Source organism: Palaemon carinicauda, chromosome 13 (assembly GCF_036898095.1).
Source record: "Palaemon carinicauda isolate YSFRI2023 chromosome 13, ASM3689809v2, whole genome shotgun sequence".
In the NCBI taxonomy this organism is placed as follows: Eukaryota; Metazoa; Arthropoda; class Malacostraca; order Decapoda; family Palaemonidae; genus Palaemon; species Palaemon carinicauda.
In genome coordinates, this window is record NC_090737.1 from 23,527,545 (window position 1) to 23,554,460 (window position 26,916).

General features: G+C 37.1%; 1 protein-coding gene and 1 non-coding gene across 6 annotated transcripts in view; both read left to right on the top strand.

Moving 5' to 3' along the window:
- Window positions 1–26,916, top strand: part of kis (kismet) — a 140,386-nt gene that overhangs the window by 104,081 nt on the left and 9,389 nt on the right. For all 5 annotated transcript variants that reach the window (XM_068385444.1, XM_068385441.1, XM_068385446.1 and 2 more), the window contains 15 exons: window positions 2,621–2,745; window positions 4,162–4,498; window positions 5,045–5,147; window positions 5,431–5,630; window positions 6,259–6,432; window positions 7,647–7,825; window positions 8,016–8,204; window positions 8,583–8,775; window positions 9,428–9,709; window positions 9,823–9,979; window positions 12,161–12,377; window positions 14,282–14,700; window positions 15,268–15,515; window positions 22,308–23,099; window positions 26,027–26,253. In XM_068385444.1, coding sequence (XP_068241545.1) covers window positions 2,621–2,745; window positions 4,162–4,498; window positions 5,045–5,147; window positions 5,431–5,630; window positions 6,259–6,432; window positions 7,647–7,825; window positions 8,016–8,204; window positions 8,583–8,775; window positions 9,428–9,709; window positions 9,823–9,979; window positions 12,161–12,377; window positions 14,282–14,700; window positions 15,268–15,515; window positions 22,308–23,099; window positions 26,027–26,253 — 3,842 coding nt within the window. The remainder of the gene's footprint in view (window positions 1–2,620; window positions 2,746–4,161; window positions 4,499–5,044; window positions 5,148–5,430; window positions 5,631–6,258; window positions 6,433–7,646; window positions 7,826–8,015; window positions 8,205–8,582; window positions 8,776–9,427; window positions 9,710–9,822; window positions 9,980–12,160; window positions 12,378–14,281; window positions 14,701–15,267; window positions 15,516–22,307; window positions 23,100–26,026; window positions 26,254–26,916) is intronic.
- LOC137652591 (small nucleolar RNA U6-53/MBII-28) lies at window positions 22,153–22,242 on the top strand. The gene has a single exon (XR_011046368.1). It is a non-coding gene; the product is annotated as a small nucleolar RNA U6-53/MBII-28 (small nucleolar RNA).

Consider the following 26,916-nt stretch of genomic DNA (forward strand, 5'->3'; position numbering starts at 1 on the left):
AACTGTGCTGCTGCAAGAAAGTTCGATGTAACTGAGAAGATAGTACGAGAATGGAGAAAGAAGGAGGATGATCTAAGGAAAAAGCCTGCCAAAAAATTTGGAATGAGAAGTGGAACCACTCCCTGGCTGAAACTAGAAGATGACTGCAGAATGGGTAACCCAGCAGAGAAAAGATGGCTACATTATAAAATAAGATCACATGCTTTGAAATGGGCCAAGTCAAACAAAGAAGAAAGTAAAGATTTCAAAGCGACAGTGGGATGGTGTAACCGTTTCATGAATAGGAAAAATTTAGTTATACGAGACAACAAAAATCGCCCAGAAACTCCCGAGAGATCTCAATCACAAAGTAACCAGTTTTCACCAATTCATCATTCAGTTAAGGAAAAAGCATCAATTTCCATTGTCACTTATTGGAAATATGGACAAAACTCCATTAAGTTTTGACATGCTTTGGAATAAAACTGGATTTGAAAGGAGTCAAAACAGTACACGTTAAAAGTATGGGACATGAGAAGACAAGATTTACGGTGGTATTATCCTGTATGGCTGATGGTACAAAATTAAAGCCTATGGTTATTTTTAAACGTAAAACAAAACCTAAAATAAGTTTTCCTCCAGGTGTTTTTGTTCGTTTTCACGAGAAAGGTTGGATAGATGGATTGAGAATATTTGGAACAGACGATGAGGTGGCATGCGAAACGAACGCAGCTTGTCGGTATGGGATATGTTTAGGAGTCATTTAACACCGAATTCTAAAACTCGGTTAGCGCGAAGCAATACTGATATTGCTGTTATTCCAGGGGGTTTAACTTCTGTACTACAGCCACTTGATGTAAGCTTAAACAAGCCATTTAAAGATAATGTGAGTGAACACTGGAATGAGTGGATGATGACTGGCGAAAAGTCTTTTACGAAAGGTGGAGCTATGCGTAGTGCCTCACTTGATATTCTTTGCGAGTTTGTTATAAAAGCATGGGATAATGTAAAGGTGGAAACTGTCATAAAATCTTTTAAAAAATGCGGGATCTCATATGCCCTGGATGGCAGTGAAGACAATTTATTGTACGAAAGCGACGACGAAGCTGAAATACTCACCGGAACCGGACTGGAATCCTTATGATGATGGCATATGTGATGAATCTCAGGATATGTTTAAACAGCTTTTCGAAACAGACAGTGATGACTGTGATGAGTTTTATGGGTTTTGAATATATCACAGGTTTGATGTTTAATATTAATTGAAAATAAAGTTTTACAATTTTTAAGTTTTAAATGGAATACAGTACTGTGATGTGCCGTAATTTTTATTGAGAAAAAAAGGTTGCACCATTTGTAATCCAAAATTGTTATTTACAGCTAAATATAATAAGTTTTAAATAAATGAATATTATGATATCCTATTTGTTATTACTATCGTAATTAACACTATCATTAAAATTACTGAAAGGTTAGCGAGAGAAAAATTTGCTAACAACGCAACCAATACTTGATGTTTATATTTTCTCAGCTGTGCTCGTATGGTTAAAAGTTGGTATCAGATAGGGAATTATTCCTCGAATTTATTATTTATGCCATTTTTGTAGATATGCCAATAATATATAAGGGTAAAAATGGTTTTATTACTTTCATTATGCATTTATCTATTAATGTAAATCATTTCATGTGTGTCGGTGGTTATCGCACCTCAACCTAGGCTAGCCTACTGATAAACCAGACATAGAATTCAAGGTGTGATTTTTATAATGGTAGTATAAGACGACCCCCCCATTTTTAATGGTTAAATTTTGGAATATAGGGTCGTCTCATATGCGGAAATATACGGTATTTACTTTTTGTTACTTTATTTTTACATAATGGCATACAGCTCGATTGAAAAATTTATTACATACAGCCCAATTGAAAGTTAAAACATGGTTGAATCAAAATTAAAGTTTGCAGATTTGGTAGCTTACCACGTCTCTTCCAATGGAATAAATTTAAAAAACTCGTTGGTGGGTTTTTTTTGTTGAATAAAACTTAGTTGATTTTCAACTTTACATCATGTCTGTGTATGCTGAAGTGTAACTCATACTGCATATTTAATTTGACTGCCTTTTAATATAGCAATATACTGTGCTTGTTAGTTTGAATTCTTTCTCGTTACTTAGCTTTGAAATGTTCCTACCATAATTATTTTCTCAATTTTACTTATTACAAACCTGTTAATGATGTAGTGTTTAGTTCTACATTTTACAGAAGCAGAAATCTATCTAGGTTTATATCAGACACAAGATACAGAAAGATTTCACTTCATGTTATTGTAATTATACTGTTTTTGATGCATTCACGCAGTTCGAGTTCGTAACAACTTCATAAATTTACAACAAATTATAACAGCAGTATCACCTTCCCCTATGGAATATCATAGGCATTATTAAATGTGTAGCCATTTTCTTTTTTGAACATAGTAACCAGGGTTGCAGCTTAACTAGTTTCTATAATAATGGATGGCAAATTTTTTTAGCTTTTAAATCAGTTTATTTTTGGTCCAGACTTTTAAATTTAAATTGTGCATTATTGTGATTTTCTGTAATGTTCGAACTTCAATTTTTCTGGCTAATAAAGAATTGTCTCCCAGGTTGATCCAGCCACAGGTTTGCCGTTGACTCCCTCGCCTGCCACGACAACACCTAGTAAGCCAAAGAGTGAAAAGAAACCCAAGGTGAAAAGTACATCATCATCTAAGCGGAAACCAGCAGCTAAGTAAGTAGTCATCATTGCCTTGAGACAGTTTGTAGGCAACAGAAGTACAGTATTAGATTTTTTAGGTAACTGATACCCGTAATTATTTGCTGGGAGGATAGTCGTAGTAGATGTTGATGAAGGAGAGGTCTAACTGGTCCGGGACCTATGGTCGTGGTTTTATCACGCCCCAGTATCTATACCGACACTCATTGAGTGAGCGAGCTGAGTTAATTCCTGGCATTCCTTTTTTCTCTGGTATATTTAGTAATATTTATACCTTAGAAATGTTGCTTTAAGGAGCATTTCACTGGGCAACACAGGTTCCTCACCCAGAAATGGATTTTTCCTTTGTCAAAATCCCTTTTACAGAACTAGATATTTTTTATTTAAGTTAATTTATCTATTGAACATTCCTGAGACCTCTATTACCTACCATATAGAATTTGTTTAATTTGAACAGTAACAAAGAGTAATGATAAAACGTATCTTAATGTGGCCTTGTGCTTGAAACTGTTTTAGAGATTAAAGTGGAAATGGGCTCAATTTATATTAGCATTTACTGTATTTCTGAATGAACTTTCCCAATGTTCACAATCTTGGATGATTTAGGTGCAAGTGTACGACCAGAAAAAGGAAAAAACTAGAGTTGAATTTTCTTCTTACAGTCAGGAGCCAGCCAGTCTGTTTACCGAGCTCGCTTATTTTCTGTTCAACCTTTGTACAGTGCAATTTTTTTTATGCTTTTATCTTTGTGGGAGTGTTTTGACGATTGCCTGTTCAACGTTTCAGTTTGGTATAGTTACTCTGTCAAGAACTGACTAAGTTTCATGGTTTTTTGTTGTGTAGGAAACTATAGATCTCATAACAGCTGTGCACGCACTACTGTAGTTCCTATTGTCTAAGGCAAGTGCGTAATATTGAAGATAAATGCAAAAAATGTAAAGTTCTATCTTTTTTTTATACACGTCAAGTTTTATCACTTACTGTACTGGGTTAGGAGAGAAAGACAAATTGCAAAAGTGTGCTAAAAGATAGTCTTTAATGGCAGTGTCTAGTTGCCTGATAATCGAATATTGACCTTTTGTTCCTTCTTACTGTTCCTTGTTTCAACTCGAGCCCTTTTGCAGTATTCATTTTGATAATTTACAGAAAATTGCAAATGATGTAGGTAGTATGTTTTAGCACTTCACCCCAATAGCACAGTAGCAAGGTTGTGCTCGAGGGATTGATTTAATCTGGACTAATGGTATTTCACTGTATAAGTGTTTGGAAAGCAATCAAGCATTGTTGGAAAGACCAGTATTTCTTAGGCTTGCACCTAAAGCAATAAAGCATTTGAAGCTTGGGTGGATATTGACATTTTTTTTTCTTCATTATATGTGATGGTAATTCATTTTTTATTTATTTATTTATTTATTTTTTTTTTTTTTTCAGATTATCTTTGAAATTCAAACCCAAGAAGAAACGTCATGGCTCTGAATCGGATTACTCCGATATGGAAGTAGGCGGGAAAGGTGACTCTTCAGCACGTGAAGACGATGATGCAAATAAAAGGAGGTCGGGTCGTAACACGTCCAGGAAGAAGTACGTTGATGAATTGGACCTGAACCTGTCTGATGATGAAAACTTACTTTTCAAGAATGGTAATACACCACCTGGAGGGTCTAGCAATGCAACAGGAGACTCCCAAACTCAAGGTGATGCGGTACCGGGGCAGGCCGCTCCAGAGGAGGTAGAAGGTAACCTCGTTAAGCCCAACTTTGTATATGTGGTGAGTCAATTATAATTTTCCGTTGTTTATAATGTGAATGCCATAACTGTATTTCGATGGTGGAGAATTTATTTTGATATAGCGTTCAGTGCAATTTAAGGACAGAGTCTGAAACATTTGTAAAAAAAAGGCTAATTCAAAGTTATTCGTATGAATATCGGCCAACTGAAATTTGTACTGGAGAGGTTGTTCTTGGAATGTGAACATTGTCTATCATTCTATGATCTTTTCACCAAGAAGCAGTATTACCATGAACATGCAATTCCTGTGAATGAAAGTGATAATGGATCTTGAAATATATACACCTTTAATTCGACCCCGACCTATCTTTTGAAATGTTTACCATCCTTAAATCAGACACTGGACTATAAATTGTGACCGACACATTAAAAGCTTTAATTTAAATCATATTTAAATGTTATTAATGTAACCTTAAAATGTGATGTTGGCCTTGAAGGAATAATATCATTTTGATATGTATGGTAAGTGATGATTTCTTTTGATTGCCTTTCATGAAGTTGATAATTTTGTGACTGTAAATTTCAGGATCCTAACAGTGAAGATACTATGGTGGTTCAAATCATTCTTAGTTCGAGGACAGGACAGAGAGAAATAGAGAGTGATACCGAAGAGGAAGAAAAAGTAGAAGGTTGGTATAATTTTGATGGATTTTAACAAGGGAAGATATCCTTCCAGGTTTCAAGTTTTTGAAAATGCCTAAAGTAATGGTTTTGCCTTTATTTTACTCCTGTAATCAATAAAATTTGAAAATAATTTCTATGTATGATCAACGATGTACTAAAGCTGTACCTGAAATGTTTTAATTAAGTAATTTTTTAGTAAAAAAAAAAAAAAAGTATAATTGTCAAGTGATATTAACATTATTTAGGTTTTGCACAACAGATTTTTTTAATGTATTGATTTGTCCTCAGGAGAAGAAGAAAAACCTAAAACGAAAGGACCTCCAAAGAAAATTGATGTTGAAGAGTTTTATGTAAAGTATAAATCGTTTTCATATCTACACTGTGAATGGAGAACGGAAGAGGAGCTTTTAAAAGGGGATAAACGTATTAGTGGTAAAATCAAGAGATATAAGCAGAAGAAAGCAAATAGCTTGAATGTAATGGACTTTGTGAGTATTTTTGTCTTCAAGTTTGTTAATTGTTTAGCATATGCAGTTGTGATTTCTTTCCATTTCCATTTGTCTAAAGTATACATAAGTCAAGAACAATAAAATTTGTGGTGCAAATAAAATATCCTGTGTTACAAAAGAACTAGCATAATATCAGATATCGTCAGTTTAGCATTTCAGCAAATAAAGTTACAAAAGAAATAATTTATCACCTAAAACTGCATTGGATATGTTATTTTTTTAATGATAAAAGGATATAAATGTGCTCTGTCTTGTCAATATACTAAGGTAATACAGAATAAGCTTTAATGTTATTTATTGTTAGTTAGCTACACAACTAAATATTTAATAATAAAATATAGATATTACCCTTGGCAAACGTATTTCTCAGAGCATTAGAATCCTGTGCTATTCTTCTTCTGAAGAAAGTTTCAATAATCACTTTGAAAAGGTACATTTTTTTTATGAAAGAGAAAAATTATGGTATTTAAAATTTGAATTAAATCATCATTTTTATGCTCTTAAATTTCATTGTCTGTGCTGTATCAGTTTTTATTTTGGGTGAGCAATGGTGGGAGATATAAAAAGCCACATAATTATACCTGTTTTTAATAACACTTGGTGACAGTTAGAAGAAGAAGCCTTTAATCCTGACTACACAGAGGTGGACCGTATTCTGGACTTGTCTGAGACTACAGATCCCACAACAGGAAAAGAGATCAAACACTACTTGGTGAAGTGGAAGGCTTTGCCTTACGAAGATTCCACGTGGGAATTGGAAGATGATGTTGATCCTTCAAAAGTAAGATTCATGGAATCGTATAATTTTATTCCTTTCATATAATTAACATTGTGTTTTGTGAACAATTACACTAAGGTTAATACATTTGGATTAACCTTGTGTTCCTTGAACACTTACACTAAGGTTAATACATTTTGTTAATGAGGTCCTTAAACAATTGAGGTTAGGCTTAATCTCAAAACAGTACTGATCATTTTCTTATATTTTTTATAGTACAGTATATGCATATGATTGCATCCTGAAATTATCTTAACTAGCTTTAAAAAAAAAAAAAAGTGAAATGAGGATCATATATAGTAAGATATTGCTTTAAAGAAATATTAGATATTTAGCTGATGTAACTTAGATTTGCCTCATTAAGAGTTTATATTAGTTTTTTTATTGTTATATAAGTTTTTAGGTACTAATGGCTTCAAGGGATTGTAGATTATACAGATTTAGCAGTAATGTTAAAAGCAAATATCTGCAAAAGACCCATCATATACCGTTTTTGACATTTAGGATTGTAACAATTTGAAAAGGAAGGGTGTCCTCAGGGTCCATGTATTTGAGGCAGATAAACTCAATTCTGTAGTTGAATCTATGATTGCAAGTAGTAAACAAAGAGTGAGAGGCCAGACTTTGATGTAATGGATTACCTCACATCAAGAAAGATAATTTTTATTATTTTTATTAGCTATTTACATGGCCAGTATTTACGTTTGGCTAAATTTCATCGTGGGAGAGGAAAGTTGCTGGTCAAGAAAGTCTCTTGAATTAAAGTTAGAAAATTTGAAGGAGTTGGTTAAGAAACTCCTAGCTTGTAAAGTTAAGACATTTGTTATATAATTCTTGGGGTAAGTTTTGGCTTGGGAGACTATGATGTGTAGAACCACATATCCTGTGAAGCAGAGGAAATAACTGCTAGGTATTCACACTTTCTTACACCATTTATGTTTATAATTCCCTTTACACTCTAGGGATGCTATTTAGTAGTGCTTGAATCTCTCCTTCCTTTTTTATTTTACTTGGTATATGTAGGGATTGTAATTTTAACTTTCTCATATCTATCAACCAGCTTGCATAGGTAGAGCTTGGTGTTATTATTTTGATATTGCACTTTTAAATTTGATTACTTTGGTAGGAGATATTAAAATGTATAAGTGATTTTATATGCGAGAAAATTTTTCATGCTTTGAGATGGTGATTAATGCAATGTTTGCTTCCCACTCTAGATTGAGGCCTACTTGAATTACAAGGATCCTCCTCCGAAAAGTGAATGGAAACCAAAGAAAAGGCCGAAACCATCGGAATGGAAGAAGTTGGAAGAGACTCCAATTTATAAGAATAATAATTCACTAAGAGAATACCAATTAGAAGGCTTGAATTGGTTGAATTTTTCTTATTATAATTCGTAAGTCCTCTACCTCACTTTGATTTAGATATTTGCGAAAATATTTTTTTTTTCGAGAAAGAAAAAAATTATAATTCATAATTCCTCTGCCTCACCTAGTGATTGAAATATTTGCAAAGAATGATTTTTTATTTTTCCAAAACAGAAATTTATGGATTAAGTATAATTACTTTTAACTTTTATGTTTCAGGCGTAATTGTATCCTTGCTGATGAAATGGGTCTCGGCAAGACCATCCAATCGCTGTCTTTTGTGGATGCATGTCATAAATATGGCATTCGTGGACCGTACCTGATTATTGCACCCTTATCCACGATCCCTAATTGGCAGCGAGAGTTTGAAAATTGGACAGACCTCAATATCATCGTTTATCATGGATCGTAAGAATTTGTTGTCCTAGAAGTGGGCACAACTTACTTAGTTCTTTGTTGCTCTTTTGGTTTGCCCGATACTCTATTTGATTTTTTTTTTTTTCTACATTTCATTTACTATACTCCATTAAATTTTCTCTCTTGCTTTGCTTTTAATTTTACTCATTTGAAAGTAAGACTTATGTAAACCCTGTGATTGTCTAGGAATACATTGTTGTATTTCTTTTAAACTCCATGACACATCCTATAAAGTCATGGTCATAAAGTAAATTTGAGTAGAAACCTGTGCAAGCAGGTGTTTGTTTTCAAGAGATGCATTTAAGTTGAAATAATTTGTAGATTTTGGTAATTTAAAATCTTAATTTCAATTTTTCTGGATTTTTGCAGGCAAGCCAGTCGCAATATGATCCTTGAATACGAGATGTATTACAAGGATGAAAATGGGGAGAGGATTCCTAACCTCTACAAATTTAATGTACTTATCACAACTTTCGAAGTAATCATATCAGACTGTTTAGAACTAAAAGAAATCAATTGGAGATGCTGTATCATTGATGAAGCCCATCGATTGAAGAATAGGGTACGTTTTCACTTCTGTATTGTGAAGTTTGAGACTGGCAATTGGTTACTCCAAACCAAACTCCAATTTTTGCTTGCCCCTCAAATATAATGCAAAACTTTTCTTACTTTATAAAGTGCCATTTACTTGAGGTTGGGAATAAAGTTTTGGTTTTCTCTCCTTGAGAGCTGAAGTACTTAGTTGTTGACCTTGTATCCTGTTGGGCCTTATATTTATGGTAGTAAAGGGAATCCTCTAAAATTATTTTGCAAAACATTTAAAGTAATGTTTGTGCAAAGTACGTTTTGCTAATGGTAATCTTTCTACATTTTTATATTACTAGTTCTGATTTGAAGTATTTGTTCTTTAATTTCATGGTACATTAGTAAAGATCTTCTTGCAGAAGTGTAATATACGATGTTCTAAAAGTAATAGGTAACATAATTTAACTGTAACTTCCATAGTTTTTATTGTTTTGTGATTGATGCAAGACCTCTGATAATCCATCCATAATCACTTTACTTTTATATTCTATCATTTAGTTAATTTTAAATTAATCTCGGTATAAAGGCAGTTCACTAATGTTTTGATAAAAGTTGATTAAGGCAGTTATACTTGAAAGAAAACCATGTTACATTATTTGCGTTGAAAAAATATTTATTTTGTCCTACAGAACTGCAAGTTGTTGGAAGGCTTGAGGCTTATGTTTATGGATCACAGAGTTCTACTTTCGGGTACACCACTTCAGAACAATGTCACAGAGCTCTTTTCACTTCTCAATTTCTTGGAACCAACACAGTTTGCGTCTCAGGAATCTTTCTTACAAGAGTTTGGCCGCTTAGAGTCAGAAGATCAAGTGAAGAAGCTTCAGGCACTTTTGAAACCCATGATGTTGAGACGTATGAAAGAAGATGTAGAAAAAAGTTTAGCGCCCAAAGAAGAAACTATCATTGAGGTGACTTAATTTTTCCTGTTTTTAATTATCTTGTAATTATGAATTTTTATTTGATTGCTGAAATATCATTTCTGTTTGAATTTGGAATAATTTTTTTCTCTAATTTGCAATAGGTCGAGCTGACAAATATCCAGAAGAAATATTACAGAGCTATATTGGAGAGAAACTTTGATTTTTTGGTGAAAGGTGCAACGTATGCCAATGTGCCAAGTTTGATGAACACCATGATGGAGTTGAGAAAGTGTTGTCTCCATCCATATCTCCTGAATGGTAAGACAAGAGAAAGTGCATGATTATTTGTTGTTAGTGATTACTTGAAGTATAATATTTATCAAAGTTTCATTGCGATTCAGGGAGTTGTCATAGGTATACCAGCCAGCTTTAGTAGGTTAGTGTGTTTAAGGGCTCCCTTGTTATGTGGGTAGTTCTGTGGTGTACTGTATGTATTACTTGCAGGTCTTTGGAGCATCTTGTCTCCCCAGATGTGTTCCTCATTTTAGCTATTGCTCTACCTCTCTACCCACTTCCTTTCTTTCATCTTGCTATCCCTTGAAGGAAGGCAGTGCTATCAGTCCACCTGCAGCCAAATTTTTATGAGCTAAACCTCCATTTCACTTCATTTTTTCTGTCTTGCTCTCCAACATATTTCTTGACTTATCCTTCATGGTGCTGTTACAGAGTCATCGCCCTGTTTCCCCCCAGTTACACTTGTGTACTGAATGGTCTACCAAGCCCCATTGCTGAACCTCATGATCTAAATTCATAAATCCATTCCAGTAAAGAGGAGGGAGCAACATTAGAAGACCTGAAATTACATGAATCTTAACAAAGTAGTAAAAGGTTATTATTAACCTTTATAGGCCATATGGTTGATGTGACAGTGTATAGTATTGTGCCCTTCATTATTTATTAATTGAGATCATAGCAACTTAATGCATTCCATCAGGATGCTCTTTGATGATTCCTTTTTGTTTTCACCATATAATTCTTAATGGTTATAGCTAGAATCTTTTATTTTGTTAATACCCTTCCAGCACATATGTATCAACTTCCTCTCAAGCCAAGTTCTTTTGATCTGTGTTAGAGTGTACTTTGCAATCAAGATTATCATTTCTTACAAGATACATACGTCATTCGTACAGCTGCTTTCCTGAATACTTTTTTCATTGGCTTCCATTCCAGTTTCTGTTACCTAAGTTTTGTACTATATGAATAATGTCATGATGTTGAAAAATAGCAATATAACTTAACACCCAGAAGTTGAAAGATAGAAAATAATCTTATTCTGTTAATAGACAGGGCTTGGATTTTTTGTCATAAAAACATATATATATACTCCCCAGTGATGTGTATTTTTAAAATTTATAACCAGTTTATACTAAATAAAAAGTAAGGAAAGATTGCCCAGTAATATTTAGGATTTTTCTTCAATAGGATCATTTAGTTCACTGGCTTCATACTACCCAAACATTTTCTGGGATGAGAAGCATCCCCCACTAACCTCTAGATATGGTCCCTGTGGTGCCTGATGTCAAGATATTTGATTAATTTATTGAAAATATCTTAAATTTTCATGTCATTTAACATCATTGAAATTTCAAAGGCCTAAATTGCTGATCCCTTAGTTCATCACCTTTCTTGACAAACACTTACTGGTCTTCCCAGCTAAAGCATTAGGCCATTTTGATCAAATTTCATTTATGTTTAGATTAGATATATGATTTGCTTTTATAATTTGTCCGTTATATATACTTAACCTATGTTGGAAACTTAAAAATTATTTTTATATAGAATATTGAAACTGATAACAATTACACTTAGATTTAGGTTTGCACAAGACACTGACACTGATTTCCAAGGTTCGTTTATATGTAATATGATTATGATATGCTTAATGTCTTAGTATCAATGTATTTTATTTTTATTTTTACAATTCTGAATAGTTTAAGGTGTATTTATCCTTATAGTTTATATAGATTTTAATTTAAACCTCGTCTTTTATAAATGAGAAAAACAATAAATGTTCATTTTTGTTTTGTTTTACTCTGAATTATTTTTTGTTTTTACTCTAAGGCTGATATTGGCCTTGAAAGGTATTTTACTTTTGTACATTCCAATGAATGAATGTTGAAAACGGTGATAAAACAGCAAACCAATTTTATTTATTTTTTATGTCCAAGAAGGTCTCAAACACTAAAGTATCATCTGTTTTCACTTGATTGTGATGTGTTTTAGATGATACTTGTAGTTTTACTGCACTCATGGTTAATTTTGTATGGTTGTGCGTATCCCAGCTGAAAGGTTGTGTTCGCAGAAGGAGGGACAGAAGTAAGTTATCTTTATTAAGTAATTGGTTCTCTCCAGATCCCTTATCGATTGGTTCAGTGTGTTATCAGGATTAATTTGTGCATCTAAGAGCAGCTGATTTGAAATTTGCACTTTTGTTTATAGGTGCAGAGGATGCAATTCAGCAAGATTATCGGGATACTAATCCTGCAAACATGCATGATCCAGACACTTATCATAATGCGCTTATCCAGTCATCAGGAAAGATGGTTTTGGTTGACAAGCTGCTTCCAAAACTACGAGCCAATGGTCACCGTGTACTTATTTTCTCTCAGATGGTCAAGTTATTAGATATTCTTGAAGACTACCTCATATTCAGAAAGTAAGTTGTACTCTTATTGTTTTCTAAGTTTCTTAATGTATACTAATTTTTCTATTTGTAGCATCTGAATATATTCTAATTTCACTCAAGTTGTTTGTGGAATTCATCTTGGTTTGGTGGTGCAATCCATTAATTGTTACAAGATCTTAATTCCTGTGATAGGGAAAGCAGCTCTAATTGGAAAAGCAACTAGGAAACGAAGAATAATGAAAAAAAGTTAAAGAATGAAAAAATTGAGAATAAATAAAATAAGCAAGAATATTTTATAAGTTATGGAATGTGACAGTTAACCTGCTCAACAGAAAAAACAATTGAACAAAGTTTGAATGCTTAAAGAAAGTTACACTAATTCAAACATGAAATTTGGGAGTTAATTTTACAATTTGGTTATACCAGAAATAAAATTTCCAGAATGTTGTGTAGTATCGATCATCTCGCTAGGAATGGCAAAAGTGTTAAGAATTAACTGGGTATAGGAAATTAATTGGGGGATAGTATATTCGGGGAAAACTAGAAGGAAAAGTATGATTAGAATTATGAATATTCTCTTGTAGTATTCACTATTTATCAATTGAACAAATGTCAAGAGAAAGATAGCATCTGAAATGGATATCAAAATTAAGTCTAAAGATGCCTGTCAGCTTCTGGAAAAAAAAAAATCAGTGTTTAAAACATGGCAGAATAGAGCAAAAACAAATATCCATCACAATACACAGGTCTCCAATCTTGCCAAGAATAGACAGTTCTCAAATCTTATCAATTTTTTTTTAATTTGAAGGAGACTGACTGTGTATCTTCAAAGTGAATTTGCAATCCAAGAGTGACGGCTAGAATTGTGAATGTGCTTGTAGTTAAAAGATATTGTGAACGAAAAGAAGAGGGTGTGGAGAATCTGTCATCCCCCAGAATTTCCACCTTGCACTAATTTAGCTGTCTCTCTTTAAGATGATCTGGAACCACAGGTCTATACTCTTGAGAATAAGGCTAGGTGCTCCTAGGATTGACTCACTTAGTCCGAATTCTATAAATCCATCAATTATCATTATTGAGATAAACAACAAGATAGTCTTAAAGGCCAAACCACATAGAAGTATGTGGTATGAAATGTAATGGTCCATGAATGGTACCTAGAGGAACACCCGAGCTTGCATTGTTTTAGCCACTTAGTCCCGATCAATAAATATTCTGTATATTATTGTGTACTTGTAAAATTCAGCAATAATACTAAGAAGTTGCCCACATTCTTCATTCTATCCTAAATTTAAAAACAAGGTCTTCAACATTAACACATATAAAAACTAGGCTAAAGTCAACCAATATTATAAGCAACCTGGCCAGAATCTATATAATTTTTGCACAACATTGGAAACTGTTAGACTATTAGTTGATACAATGCAATAGATAATGAATGACAAGTGTGTCTTTTAAGCCTCGGATCTAATGTTTAGGCTACTATAAAGTGATGACTCTTAGGGTGGGTATGAGTAGATTATCAGTTATTGGTTGTACTGACGTTTGAATAGCTTAAATTACTTAGTAATTTTTTTATTCTTTCCATTGATGGTTTTTTATGTTGAGCAAGTTTCAAATCCAAGAGATTGATTTCAAATGAAAACCTTGGAAAGGGTTTGTATTGTTTTTTCTTTTGTCTTTTAAAGTGAAAAATCTGTAAATGAAGGCAATGACTATTAGATGGGACTAAAAATATATTAAATAACAACCTTCCATTTGTGTGGTATTACTGATAGGCAGTTCTGCCCCTCCTTCATTCTTATGTTACCACATACTGTATATTTCCTCATATTATGTTGGAAGTTTGTATGCTCCTTGTAACAAAATCAGGAACCTACAAAACTTGACTAGTTGAAATATGGGAAGTTTCTCACGATCATCTTCTTCCTCAGGTATCCATACGAGAGACTGGATGGCCGAATTCGTGGCAATCTTCGCCAGGCAGCCATAGATCGCTTTTGCAAACCAGACTCGGATCGTTTTGTATTTTTGCTCTGTACCAAAGCAGGTGGCCTAGGTATTAACCTAACGGCAGCCGACACAGTAATCATTTATGATAGTGACTGGAATCCCCAGAATGACTTGCAGGCGCAGGCTCGTTGTCATAGAATCGGGCAGTCCAAAAGTGTAAAAATCTATAGGTTGCTGTGTAGAAGTACGTATGAGAGAGAAATGTTTGATAAGGCTTCAAAGAAGCTTGGTCTGGATAAAGCAGTTCTGCAATCGATGAATACTGAGCAGAGAGGTGGAGCTGCTGGTGGAAATTCATTGGGCTTGTCGAAAAAAGACATAGAAGAACTACTGAAGAAAGGTAAGTCTTGTATTCAGGGATACATTAGCTAGATGGCAAATAGATTCTAATTTTACTCAAAGTTATTTAGGTTTGTTTGAAATGGTAATTGTCAATGCTAGAAATGTTAACAATTGAAGCATTTCATATACAGGGTAGGTTATTGGAACCAATTTTTTGAAAATATCATTATCTAATTGATACATATAGTATAGGTATAGTTCGTGCTTCAATATTACCACTGGATAAATTGCAGCTTGTTTATGATTCTGTATCCATGTTCTGTATAATAAAGTAAAATCTGAAGTAAGGAAGTTTTAAAACTTGGAAGAAAATTTCAGAAAGATATAAACATTACCAGGCTTGTTGCGCTGAACATGTCATGGGCAATTGAATAGAGTAATGTCTTATTTAGTGGCCTACACCAAGTACTGATTATTAGGGATGCTAGTTATATTCAAATTAAAATTCTTAGTTTTAAAGTAATAAGCTGTGTTTGCAAGTGTGGCCGAGCAGAAGTTAAGGGTAATGTATGTCTTTATATTTTCCTTCTCTATATAAGGAGCTTTAATTGTTTTGCCTTATCAGGTGCTTATGGAGCCTTGATGGAAGAAGATGATGGTGCTGATGACTTCTGTGAAGAAGACATCGATCACATCTTATCTAGGCGGACAACGGTTATCCAGCATGAGAGTGAAAAAGGAAACACTTTCTCGAAAGCCTCTTTCTCGGCATCAAGTAACCGTAATGATATTGGTTTAGATGATCCAGACTTTTGGAAAAAATGGGCTAAACGAGCAGACATTGATACAGAGGTTGGAGAAAAATTGCGAAAGGTAAATATATATTTATATATAAATTCTGCTTATGCAGGTTTTAAATAATTAGGTTTTTCAATATTAATCTTACCCGATGATCATGTAGCTGCAACTCTGTTGCTCGACAGAAAAAACCTACGGTCGGGATACGCCAGCGATCGCTATACAGGTGGGGGTGTACAACAACAGCGCCATCTGTCGAGTAGGTACTCAGGTACTTCTTGTCAACAAGAACCAATTTTTCCTCTGTCGTGCCAATGGCAGGACCTACTAATACGCCGTCCCTAACTGGATTTGTTTTCACAACGATTTGGTGAAGTACACTATTCCAGTTTTGAGCTTTCGCTATGCAGGGGTTTTATCTTCATTTCAAAACTTGAATTCGTTTTCGATAGATTTAATTATGGTGACGAAGAGAGTATGGACTCTCTTTCACTTTTAAATGGCCGACCCTTCCCTTAGACGGAAGTGTGTTTAGGTTTTTGGTATTTCTATTTATTTTATATCTCTCCGCCTTGATAGGCCTCTTCGATTAACTTTCCATTTATTATAAACTTATAAAAAATTAATTTTTATGTTTGTTTATATGCGACCTTTCCTAATAGTAGGCGGTCCTTACTTGGAACCGAAGTTAATTAACATTGAGCCCGTCATATCGTATTTAACTTTTTAATTTTAATGTTTTATGAAAGAATTTCTTTGATAGTCTCGTACTGTTTTCAAAGATGAACTAACGTTTAGTTTTTTAGTCTCCGCAGTTGTTGACGTGCAGAACGTTCAACATGCGCTCTATCGTTATGATAGAGAGAGAGTGTTTCACGGTTTCACGTTGCAGTAAGAGTAAACCGATTCTAGCGTTTCGTTCATTCTTTCTTAGCTTAAATGGTTTAAATTCTAAATAAATGAACTTTTTATTTGGGAAACCTTTCAGTTTTTTCCTTTTAGCAAATAACATGTTTTAACGATATATAATTGGGCTCTTCTCTCAGGTGCTAAGTCAAGAGAGAAGAGAGAGAGAGATAGAGACGGAGGGAGAGAGAGGAGAATAAACGTTTCGTTCAAGCGGGTAACGTTGTTCTCGTTTTTTACTCTTCTCCCTAGTCGCTGTAGAGGAAGAAGGTAAAACGTTTCTAGAGTTTTATTCTTGTTCCCAGTCTTTAGGCGGTGAGAGATTGTAAACGTAGTTTATTTGATCTAGTGTTTAGTCTCTTTTCCAGCCACTGAATTCGTTTTTTACTCTTCTCCCTAGTCGCTGTAGGGGAAGAAGGTAAAACGTTTCTAGAGTTTTATTCTTGTTCCCAGGCTTTATGCGGTGAGAGATTGTAAACGTAGTTTATTTGATCTAGTGTTTAGTCTCTTTTCCAGCCACTGAATTCTTTATCTTTATTTATGTTTTTCTGTTGCATTGTAAAACTGTTTTCGCAATTACTACCTTTTAATGAAGGATAGGATTGCGTGTTTCAGGTAGAAATCAGTTAAAGTTTCGATTTCAGTGAAATAAGTGCAAACAGAAAATCAAAAGTGATAAAGTGATATGCGCAAAGTGTTACAGTGTTGCGTCCGAGGGTTCGTCTGTTCGTGCCAGTTGTTCACCTAGTCCGATACCTCTTACAAGCTCCCAAGCCCAGGGGAGAAGTAATGTCGTACGACTTATGGGTTCCACAGGCCTTGATCGACGAACAGATGTTTTTCCCTCCGTGGTTTCGGGCGTATCTTCACACGTTGCCGACGTGAGATCGCCCCACCCACACAAAGACGAGAGAGCCCATTTATTCCTCGTCTGCGGAAGAGGTTTCTCGTAGAAACCATGGACCAAATCTTGCAGCTTTTAAGTGCAAGTCGGTCCCTTCCGCGCAAGTCCAACGGCCTAGGTGTAGCCACTGGGTCAGTTCGGACTCGCTGCAGTCATCCGACGACTGCACACCTCCCAAGAGAGGCAAGGTGGTACCGCAACAGGCAGTAACTCCGTCTGTTGCCGCACCAGCTGTTTTAGACCCTCAGTCACAACGGACAGTAGCTCCTTTTTTTTTTTTTTTTTTTTTTTTTTTTTTTTTTTTTTTTTGTAGACCCTAAGTGGTCTCTACTGCAGTCTATGCAGACTCAGTTAGCTGCGGTTATGCAGGAGTTTCGTGCGGAGAAGGTTTACACTGCTCTCGTTAGCCTACAACCTTCCACGGTTGTGCGCCCAGCTCACGCTGAGGCTGCCTGCTCCCACACTCCGGCTGCGGAGAGCTCCACCTCCGATGCGCAATCGACCCTGCCAGACGCATGTTAACGTTAGCCGACATGCGGCTCCCTCCGTTAACATGCGTGAGCTACCGCATCAGCAGTGGGAAGGTGGAGTCAAGCTGCCGTGTTTTGACGCGATGCGTTAAGTTTCCGCAACCCACGGCAGTCCCCACCACGCACCACCACTCCGCTTTGGTTGTTGCCTGCTCCCACACTCCGACTGCGGAGAAGGTTGACGATGCACCCGTTTGCCTACAACCTGCCACGGTTGTGCGCCCAGCATGGCTGCCTGCTCCCACACTCTTGTTGTGAGAGCTCCTCCACCCATGCGCAGTCTACCCTGCCAGACGCATGCTTACTCCCACAGACACACGGAGCACTCCGTTGCCGTGCGTGAGCTACCACAAGCTGCCGTGTTTTGACACGGTGTGTCAGCCTCCGCAACACACTGTGGTTACCGCCACTCGCCCGCAGCAGACTAGTCAGTCAGGAGTTGAGGCTTCCCCACACAGCTTTGGTTGTTGCCAGCTCTCAGACTGTCAAGCAGTTACATGACGTTGCCTTCTGGTCTGCTACTAATGCACCAGTGCTGTATGTCCTCACGCACCTGTTGTGGTTGACAGTTCAGTTTTTGACAGTTCACAGACTGTCAAGCAGTTACATAACGTTGCCTTCTGGTCTGCTGCTTAGGCACCAGTGAGACCCTCACTGAGATAACCTAGCTTTTCTCGGACATGGTTCCTGTAGATGAGAAAGTGCTGTTCTCCCTCCTTCTGATATCCCTTTAAGGACTCTGTCATTTGGAGAGGAGCCTTAAGCTGCTTAGCCTCCTATGGACTTTAATTAAAGCATAACAAGGCTTCCAGGGATGGTAAATGGTTCCGCTTCGGTCGCTAACCCCGTCTGTTGCCACACCTGCTCCCATAGACCCTAATGGGCTTTGTTGCAAGACATGCAGTCCAAGCTTGTGTCCTTGATAGAGGATTTTTTACGGAGAAGAACCTCCTAGCCAACAACCTTCCTACCGGTTGGTTGTACGCCCTGTTGACGCTGAGGTATCCTACTCGCGTCCGCCAGTTGAGGTGGTTCCTCCACCGGTGCGACCCAGTGTGGATTGCCAGTCGCACGTTGACGTTAAGCGACTCTCGGAGGTGGTTGTGGACGTTCAGTGTGTCACTAGGAAGACGTTCAACAACCAGCAGAGGTGACTTGTTGTGACGCAGTGCGGCAACCTCAGCAACCCGGTAGGGGGTTGACTGCACAACCCAGACAGTCTAGACAGTTTCGGGTTGACACTGTTCTTCCTCGCGTCCCCATGGTTGACAGTTCACAGACTGTGCAGCAGTACCATGATCTTGTGTCCGGCTCCGTCACGCATCCACCAGGGCGACCGGATTCAGCGAGTCAGACGTTGCCCACTCCGTTGCCGTTTCCTCATCAGTTTCGGATGAGGAACCCTCTGATGAGGACATTGCTGAACAAGACGTTCAACCCCCAGCCCTGTTATCCATCCAGAAGATGCTGAAGAAGGAACACTGCCCTGTCAGGCTGTGGATGAGTCTGGTTAGGACACTGTCATCCGTGGTTCAATTTGTGTCACTTGGAAGACTACACCTCCGTCCTCTTCTGTATCATCTAGCTTTTCACTGGAAAAGGACAAGACGCTAGAAGCGGTCTCGATCCCGGTTTCCGGAAAGATAAAGTCTGGTCTGACTTGGTGAAAGGACTTTATCAACCTTTGAAAGGGTCTTCCCCTGACTGTTCAGACTCCCAACCACGTTCTCTTCTCGGACGCATTGGACGTAGGCTGGGGTGCGACATTAGGCGGTAGGGAATGCTCGGGATTATGGAACTCGAGTCAAAGGACAATGCATTTCAACTGCAAGAAGCTACTGGCAGTACGTCTGACCTGGGAAAGCTTCAGGTCTCTCCTTCAAGGCAAAGTGGTGGAGGTGAACACGGACAACACCCTGCTTTGACGTACATCTCCAAGCAAGGAGGAACCTACTCTGTGATATGGTACGAGTTCGCAAGAGACCTCCTCTCCTGTTCAACAGGTCTAGACTTTTCACTAGTAACGAGGTTCATCCAAGGCAACTTGAATGTCATAGCAGATTGTCTCAGTAGGAAGGGACAATAATTCCAACATATTGGACCCTCCACAAGGATGTATGCAAGAGACTTTGGGCCACCTGGGGCCAGCCAACCATAGATCTCTTCGCAACCTCGATGACCAAGAGGCTCCCAATACTTTGCTCACCTATCCCGGACCCAGCAGTAGTTCATATAGATGCCTTTCTTCTAGATTGGTCACATCTAGATCTATATGCATTCCCTCCGTTCTAGATTGTCAACAAGGTACTGCAGAAGTTCGCCTCTCAAGAAGGGACAAAGTTGACGCTAGTTGCTTCCCTCTGGCCCGCGAGAGAATAACTCACCGAGGTACTTCGATGGCTAGTAGACGTTCCCAGAACACTTCCCCTAAGGGTGGACCTGCTACGTCTGCCACGCGTAAAGAAGGTACTCCAAGGCCTCCACGCTCTTCGTCTGACTGCCTTCAGACTATCGAAAGACTCTCGAGAACTAGAGGTTTTTTCGAAGGAGGCAACCAGAGCGATTGCTAGAGCAAGGAGAACATCCACCCCTAGAGTCTACCAATCGAAGTGGGAATCTTCCGAAACTGGTGCAAGTCAGTTTCCGTATCCTCGACCAGTACCTCTGTAACTCAAATAGCTGACTTCCTCTTATATCTGAGGAAAGAACGATCTCTTTCAGCTCCCACTATCTAGGGTTACAGTAGCATGGTGGCATCAGTCTTCCGTCACAGAGGCTTAGATCTTTCCAGCAATAAAGATCTACAGGACCTCCTTAAGTCTTTTGAGACCACGAAGGAGCGTCGTTTGGTTACACCTGGTTGGAATTTAGACGTGGTTCTAAGATTCCTTATGTCAGACAGGTTCGAACCACTTCAATCAGCCTCCCTGAAAGATCTCACCTTTAAGACTCTTTTCCTGATATGCTTAACCACAGCTAAAAGAGTCAGTGAGATTCATGCCTTCAGCAGGAACATCGGATTCTCATCCGAAACGGCTACATGTTCTACAACTTGGTTTTCTAGCCAAACACGAGCTGCCTTCTCGGCCTTGACCAATATCGTTCGATATTCCAAACTTATCGTATGGTTGGAAATGAACTAGAAAGAGTATTATGTCCTGTAAGAGCTCTTAAGTTCTATTTTAAAAACCTTTACGAGGCCCGTCTGAAGCTTTATGGTGTTCAGTTAAGAATCCATCTTTGCCTATGTCAGAGAATTCTTTACCCTATTTTATCAGACTGTTAATACGAGAAGCTCATTCCCTTCTGAATGAGGAAGACCAAGCTTGGCTGAAGGTAAGGACACACGAAGTTAGAGCTGTCACAACTTCCGTGGCCTTTGAACAAAATAGATCTCTGCAAAGTATATTCGACGCAACCTATTGGAAAAGCAAATCAGTGTTCGCGTCTTTTATCTTAAGAATGTCCAGTCTCTTTACGAGAACTGCTACACTCTGGGACCATTCGTAGCAACGAGTGCAGTAGTGGTGGGGGCTCCACCACTACAATTCCCTAATTCCAGAACCTTTTAAATCTTTCTCTTGAAATATTTTTGGGTTGTCCGGAAGGCTAAGAAGCCTTTCGCATCCTACTTGATTTGGCGGGTGGTCAAAATCATTTCTTGAGAATCGCCTAGATTAGAGGTTTTGATGAGGACCTTTAGTATGGGTTGCAACCCTTCATACTTCAGCTCCTAGGAGTCGCTCAGCATCCTATGAGGATCGCGAGGCTCAGTAAGGAAGACGTACTTAAAAAGGCAGAGTAATTGTTCAAGTCGTCTTCCTTACCAGGTACTTATTTATTTTATGTTTGTTATTTTGAATAACTGCTAAAATGAAATACGGGATACTTAGCTTCTTATGTTAACATGTATGCTGGTCTTCACCCACCCCCCTGGGTGTGAATCAGCTACATGATCATCGGGTAAGATTAATATTGAAAAATGTTATTTTCCTTAGTAAAATAAATTTTTGAATATACTTACCCGATGATCATGAATTTAAGGACCCTCCCTTCCTCCCCATAGAGACCCAGTGGACCGAAGAGAAAATTGGTTCTTGTTGACAAGAAGTACCTGAGTACCTACTCGACAGATGGCGCTGTTGTTGTACACCCCCACCTGTATAGCGATCGCTGGCGTATCCCAACCGTAGGTTTTTTCTGTCGAGCAACAGAGTTGCAGCTACATGATCATCGGGTAAGTATATTCAAAAATTTATTTTACTAAGGAAATAACATTTTTATAGGTAGAAGCATAAGCATGTTTTTGTTTTCTGGAATTGAGATATTTGAAATAAACGATATAGATATTTTATAGATTTATTTTGTTGATTCTAAATGATGAATTGCCATGCTAATACTGAGGTGTATAGTCATGTGGGCAATATTCCAATGAGTTAAAACTTGTTTTGTTCTGATTGATTTTATTTTACTATTAGAAATTTAATTTGTTTTTATTTGGAGAATTAAAAAAAACTTTCATTTTAGAAAAATTTGATCGTAGAAGAACCAAGGAGGAGATCACAAATACGACGTTATGGACACGATGAGTCCGTTCTGGACTGCAGTGACTTGGAGTCTTCAACGAGTGATTCAGGGGCAGAGAAGGATGTTGAACCTGAAGTTTTGCCAGACATGTTGTTGTCGACATCGGCACGAAACAAGAATAGAGGAAGAGGACGAGGACGGGGAACGAGAGGAGGCCGTGGTAGTCGAGGTGGGCGCATGACAAGGGCATCTAGATGGGTGTTTGAAGAAGAAACTGCTGATCCTGAAGTTGTGAGATATGGTCAGTGGTCTCGCTCTGAGTGTTTCAAAGTGGAGAAAGGACTCCTTGTGTATGGATGGGGAAGATGGAAAGAAATTTTGTGTAGTGGAGACTTCCGTCCTGCTTGGAAAGAAAGGGATGTACTAGAATGTGCCCGTATGATTCTCCTCTTTTGTATACGCTATTATCGAGGTGATGATAAGATTAAAGGTTTTATATTTGATCTTATAGCTCCATCATCGGATGGAAAACCTCGAATTCATCACAATCACATTGGCCTCTCTGCTCCTGTCCCTCGAGGTCGGAAGGGTAAAAAAAAGATACGAGAAGCCAAACTTGTTGCCACTCATATGGAAGGAGCAGAATGGTCCAAAGAAGAGAAGTTTGATACAGATGTTTACTTAGATCAGGGGTATTCAAGACATCTTACCCGTCATTCCAACAAAGTATTGTTAAGAGTACGTCTACTGTTCTACCTCAAGCAAGAGATCATTGGTGATCACTTCAGTCAGGTTAGTTGTTTTTCATTCTATTTAGTTAAGTGTTGTCAATTCTTTTTATTTATAAAAGTTTCTCATAGTTTTTCTTACATAAGATTGTAGTTGGAAGGGTTATTTTATATACTTGGCTAAAGTAAGTTTTGAAATGGAGGTGGTTGTGTATGCGTTTAATAAGTTTCCTTGTAGACTGGGGTCTTTTGCCAAAAAAATATCCTTGGTTCCTGTACAAATATAAACCATTGTCCTTAAATAGGAGTGTGATTTCTCCTTGGCTGGAGCAATACTGATAAGATTTATAACGAAACATCGGTAGTTACTTGTGGGTGGCAAGGAAGCACTGCCCCCTCACCAACATACACAGACGCCATTTTGACTTCACCCACAGGGTCTTACACATATGCTATGAGTCCCTATCTTTTCCGTTAACTGTTTTTTCTATATAGTAAAAGTATGAGATTTTGATTGAGATCAAGCGTGGATCTGTGGTCATGGCCCGGGATTGCTGGAGGGCATCTTCATGAGCAGGAGTCATGCGGATCTCTTGTAGAGGACATGACTGTTAGCAGTGTTACCCCTGCAGTGGATGTCAGTATTGGCTATCAGCAAATTGGGTGGAATATAGTATGAAAAGGATACAGAAGTCAAATCTATATCTTTCCTCATTGGAGTCATCCTTGAAGTCGAGGAAGTCCTTGAGCTCTCTTATGGTACCTGAATTTCTAATTGACGGTAACAAAAGGATGAATGACGACATTGATCTCCTCGAGAGTATCCGTGATAACTGCTTCCCTAAGAGAGCCGCTATTCCCCATTCTCATCTTCCTGAGCCTCGAAATAAACTTAATTACAATGCTAAGAAAATTACCATAAGGATGCTCTGGCCTTCCTTAGGCTTTGAGAGCATCTCCTCCATGCATAAATTGCTGTAAGGGCAGAGAACTTCCAGGCTAGTATCTTTTTTTACATAACACAAGGGCAAAGAATATAGTACCTGATTTTGCACCACCACAAAGCACACACACACATGTGTAGTCCAGGAGTTAAAACCATGGAGACACTCCTTTGCTGATCAAGGGAACTCTGTTCCGGGCGGAAACCCATATCCTGCCATCAAGGTTGAGTCTCTGTCACATTCCTTAGGCACTTGGCTACCAGTCTGAATGATTTACGTCTTTGTCCTTTGAGGGTGACCAATGCTACTTGTAGAGAACCCAACCCTTCAGTCCTCAGATTCAAAATCTTTTTACTGGTCCTGGCAAGACTAAAATAAAGATTTCAAGGAACACCATCCCTCCTGGCTTTGTGAAACCAATATGAAGGTTTATCCCCTGGCAATTAAAGAGACTGAAGGTGCAGTTGTGGCACAGGCTCAAGGATTCTGAGGAATTGGTTCGATGCTAGCTTTTAAAACAAAACCTATCTGTGGCACAAGTACTAAAGGTCAGAGTCTGGAATCGCCATACAAACTTTACAGTCCTCTATCTCTGGAAGTATACCTACAAATTTTTAAACATTATCATTGGAACCCGTGGTAGCTACCTTTCTAGAAGGTTGTGTAGCATACCTAGTTCTATACAGAGCAAGAAACATCTCAAATAAGGTAACTCGCGACATTATGCTGTTATATCCTGGATTGGGCATTTAATGCAGTTAAGCTTCCATGGTATATAATTGTATATATTGTGGCATAGCGGTATCTTGCTCATCTTCCTTACTAGGGAAGTATGGTTTGTGTATAGAACTCATTGCTTGATATTGATCCTACATTATTAAAGCATATACTTATAAGGCTAGAGGTAGTTCTATGACCATGTGTCCATAGACAGAAACCTAGGCTAACCTTTGAGAATCTATGTTGTGAAATTGAAAAAATGGTAGGAAACCCCCCACTCCCCACCCCCACCTCTTGAAGTCAAAGTGCTTAGATATCCTGCAATTTTAAACCAAACAGTATGATTATAGAAGTTTCCTCCTACCTAAAAATGAGCCTCCTATTAGTGGAGAAAGGTTTGTATTTGTGTAGGAACAAATCACAAAGTACTGTAGTACTCTATCTCGGTGTGCTGGCTAGGGGTGGGGCTTCCTTGCAACCTGCCTGTGACTACCAACACCTGGTTATAAATCTTAACAGCTGGCAAGCAAAAATCATACTCATATTAAGGAACTCTGAATTAATAGAAGTGCCATTTTATTCTTGGGTTTACAAAGTATACTTAATTTTGTTATTTATAATTTTTAGGTAACTTTAGAGCTCTATGCAGGGAATTGTAACTATTCACAATTTTTTTTTCTAATTATTTCAAGATAATTTTTCTCATTAAGATGCCTAGGTCCAAGTTTATATATATATATATATATATATATATATATATATATATATATATATATATATATATATATATATATATATATATATATATATATATATATATATATATATATATATATATATATATATATATATATATATATATATATATATATATATATATATATATATATATATATATATATATATGCATATATATATAAATATATAAATATATATATATATATATATATATATATATATATATATATATATATATATATATATATATATATATATGCATATATATATAAATATATAAATATATATATATATATATATGTATATATATATATATATATATATATATATATATATATATATATATATATATATAAAGAGCAAAATTTTATTTATTTTTGAGACTCGGATGATAATGGCATTCTTGATATACATGAATGATTGCAGTCTGAACAGTATACTAAATCCATATTTTTTTATAGAGATTCAGATGATACTAGTTTCTTGATACTTACCATTGCAGTCTAAATAGTATACTAAATCTTTATTTGGTGCTTGAAGCTTTCTATTGTTAAGCAAGTTGCTTACATTAGAATCTCATTTATTTTAGATTGAAGAAGGATGCAGAGCGGGAGATTTGCCCATCAACCCACCTCCCACGGAATTACCACCCAAGCCTTGGTGGGATTTAGAAGCAGACAGATCGTTGCTTGTTGGAGTTTATAAGCATGGCTATGAACGCTACAATGTCATGAGAAATGATCCCACACTGTGTTTTCTCTCGCGCTGTGGACCGCCAGATAAAGCAGCTCTTATGGCTGAAATTACTTGTACCATGTAAGTATGAAACTTTTTCTGATGATTTAGATGTATGGAGTTTTGAGGTATTCCTTGTAGGGGAGAGTTATTTATAAGCACCAGAAAGCCAATTTACGATTTTATTCTACCTAAAGAGTAGACATGAAGTGAAGGCGTAAGTAGTTGTAGCTAAAGAATATGAGATGAATGTGTAGTCCTTCAGGGATCAGTGTTTATTTTTTATTCCATAATATTAGAAAAAACTACAAGAGTAGATGGGATGTAGTAAATGCAAATGGCCTAGTGTTGAACTGCAGAATCTGGCAAGGATTTGGTGGGAATGTTTAAATTTGTAAGAGTGGCATGGAGAGAAGACTGGAAGACTACTAATGCAAACGTAGATAACTGTAATGAGAAAAGAAACAAAGAAAGCACAATTGACGACAGCATGGCTTTGTGGCTGTTAGAAGTTTGTGCTGGTGATCTTTTAGTTTGTATCATATACCAGATGTAACAGGTCTGTCAAGAGAGATGCTCTGTAATGCAAAATCTTGTAAGTTTTTCTATGTCTGAAATATATAACGTTAGCAAAGGGGGAAGAGAGAAGAGTTGAGAACCTTGATGTGATAGATGAGCAGGTCTTTAAAGAAGTACACCAGTTTTAGTTCCCTTGGGGAGACTAGACTGTGGAGCATGATTTGA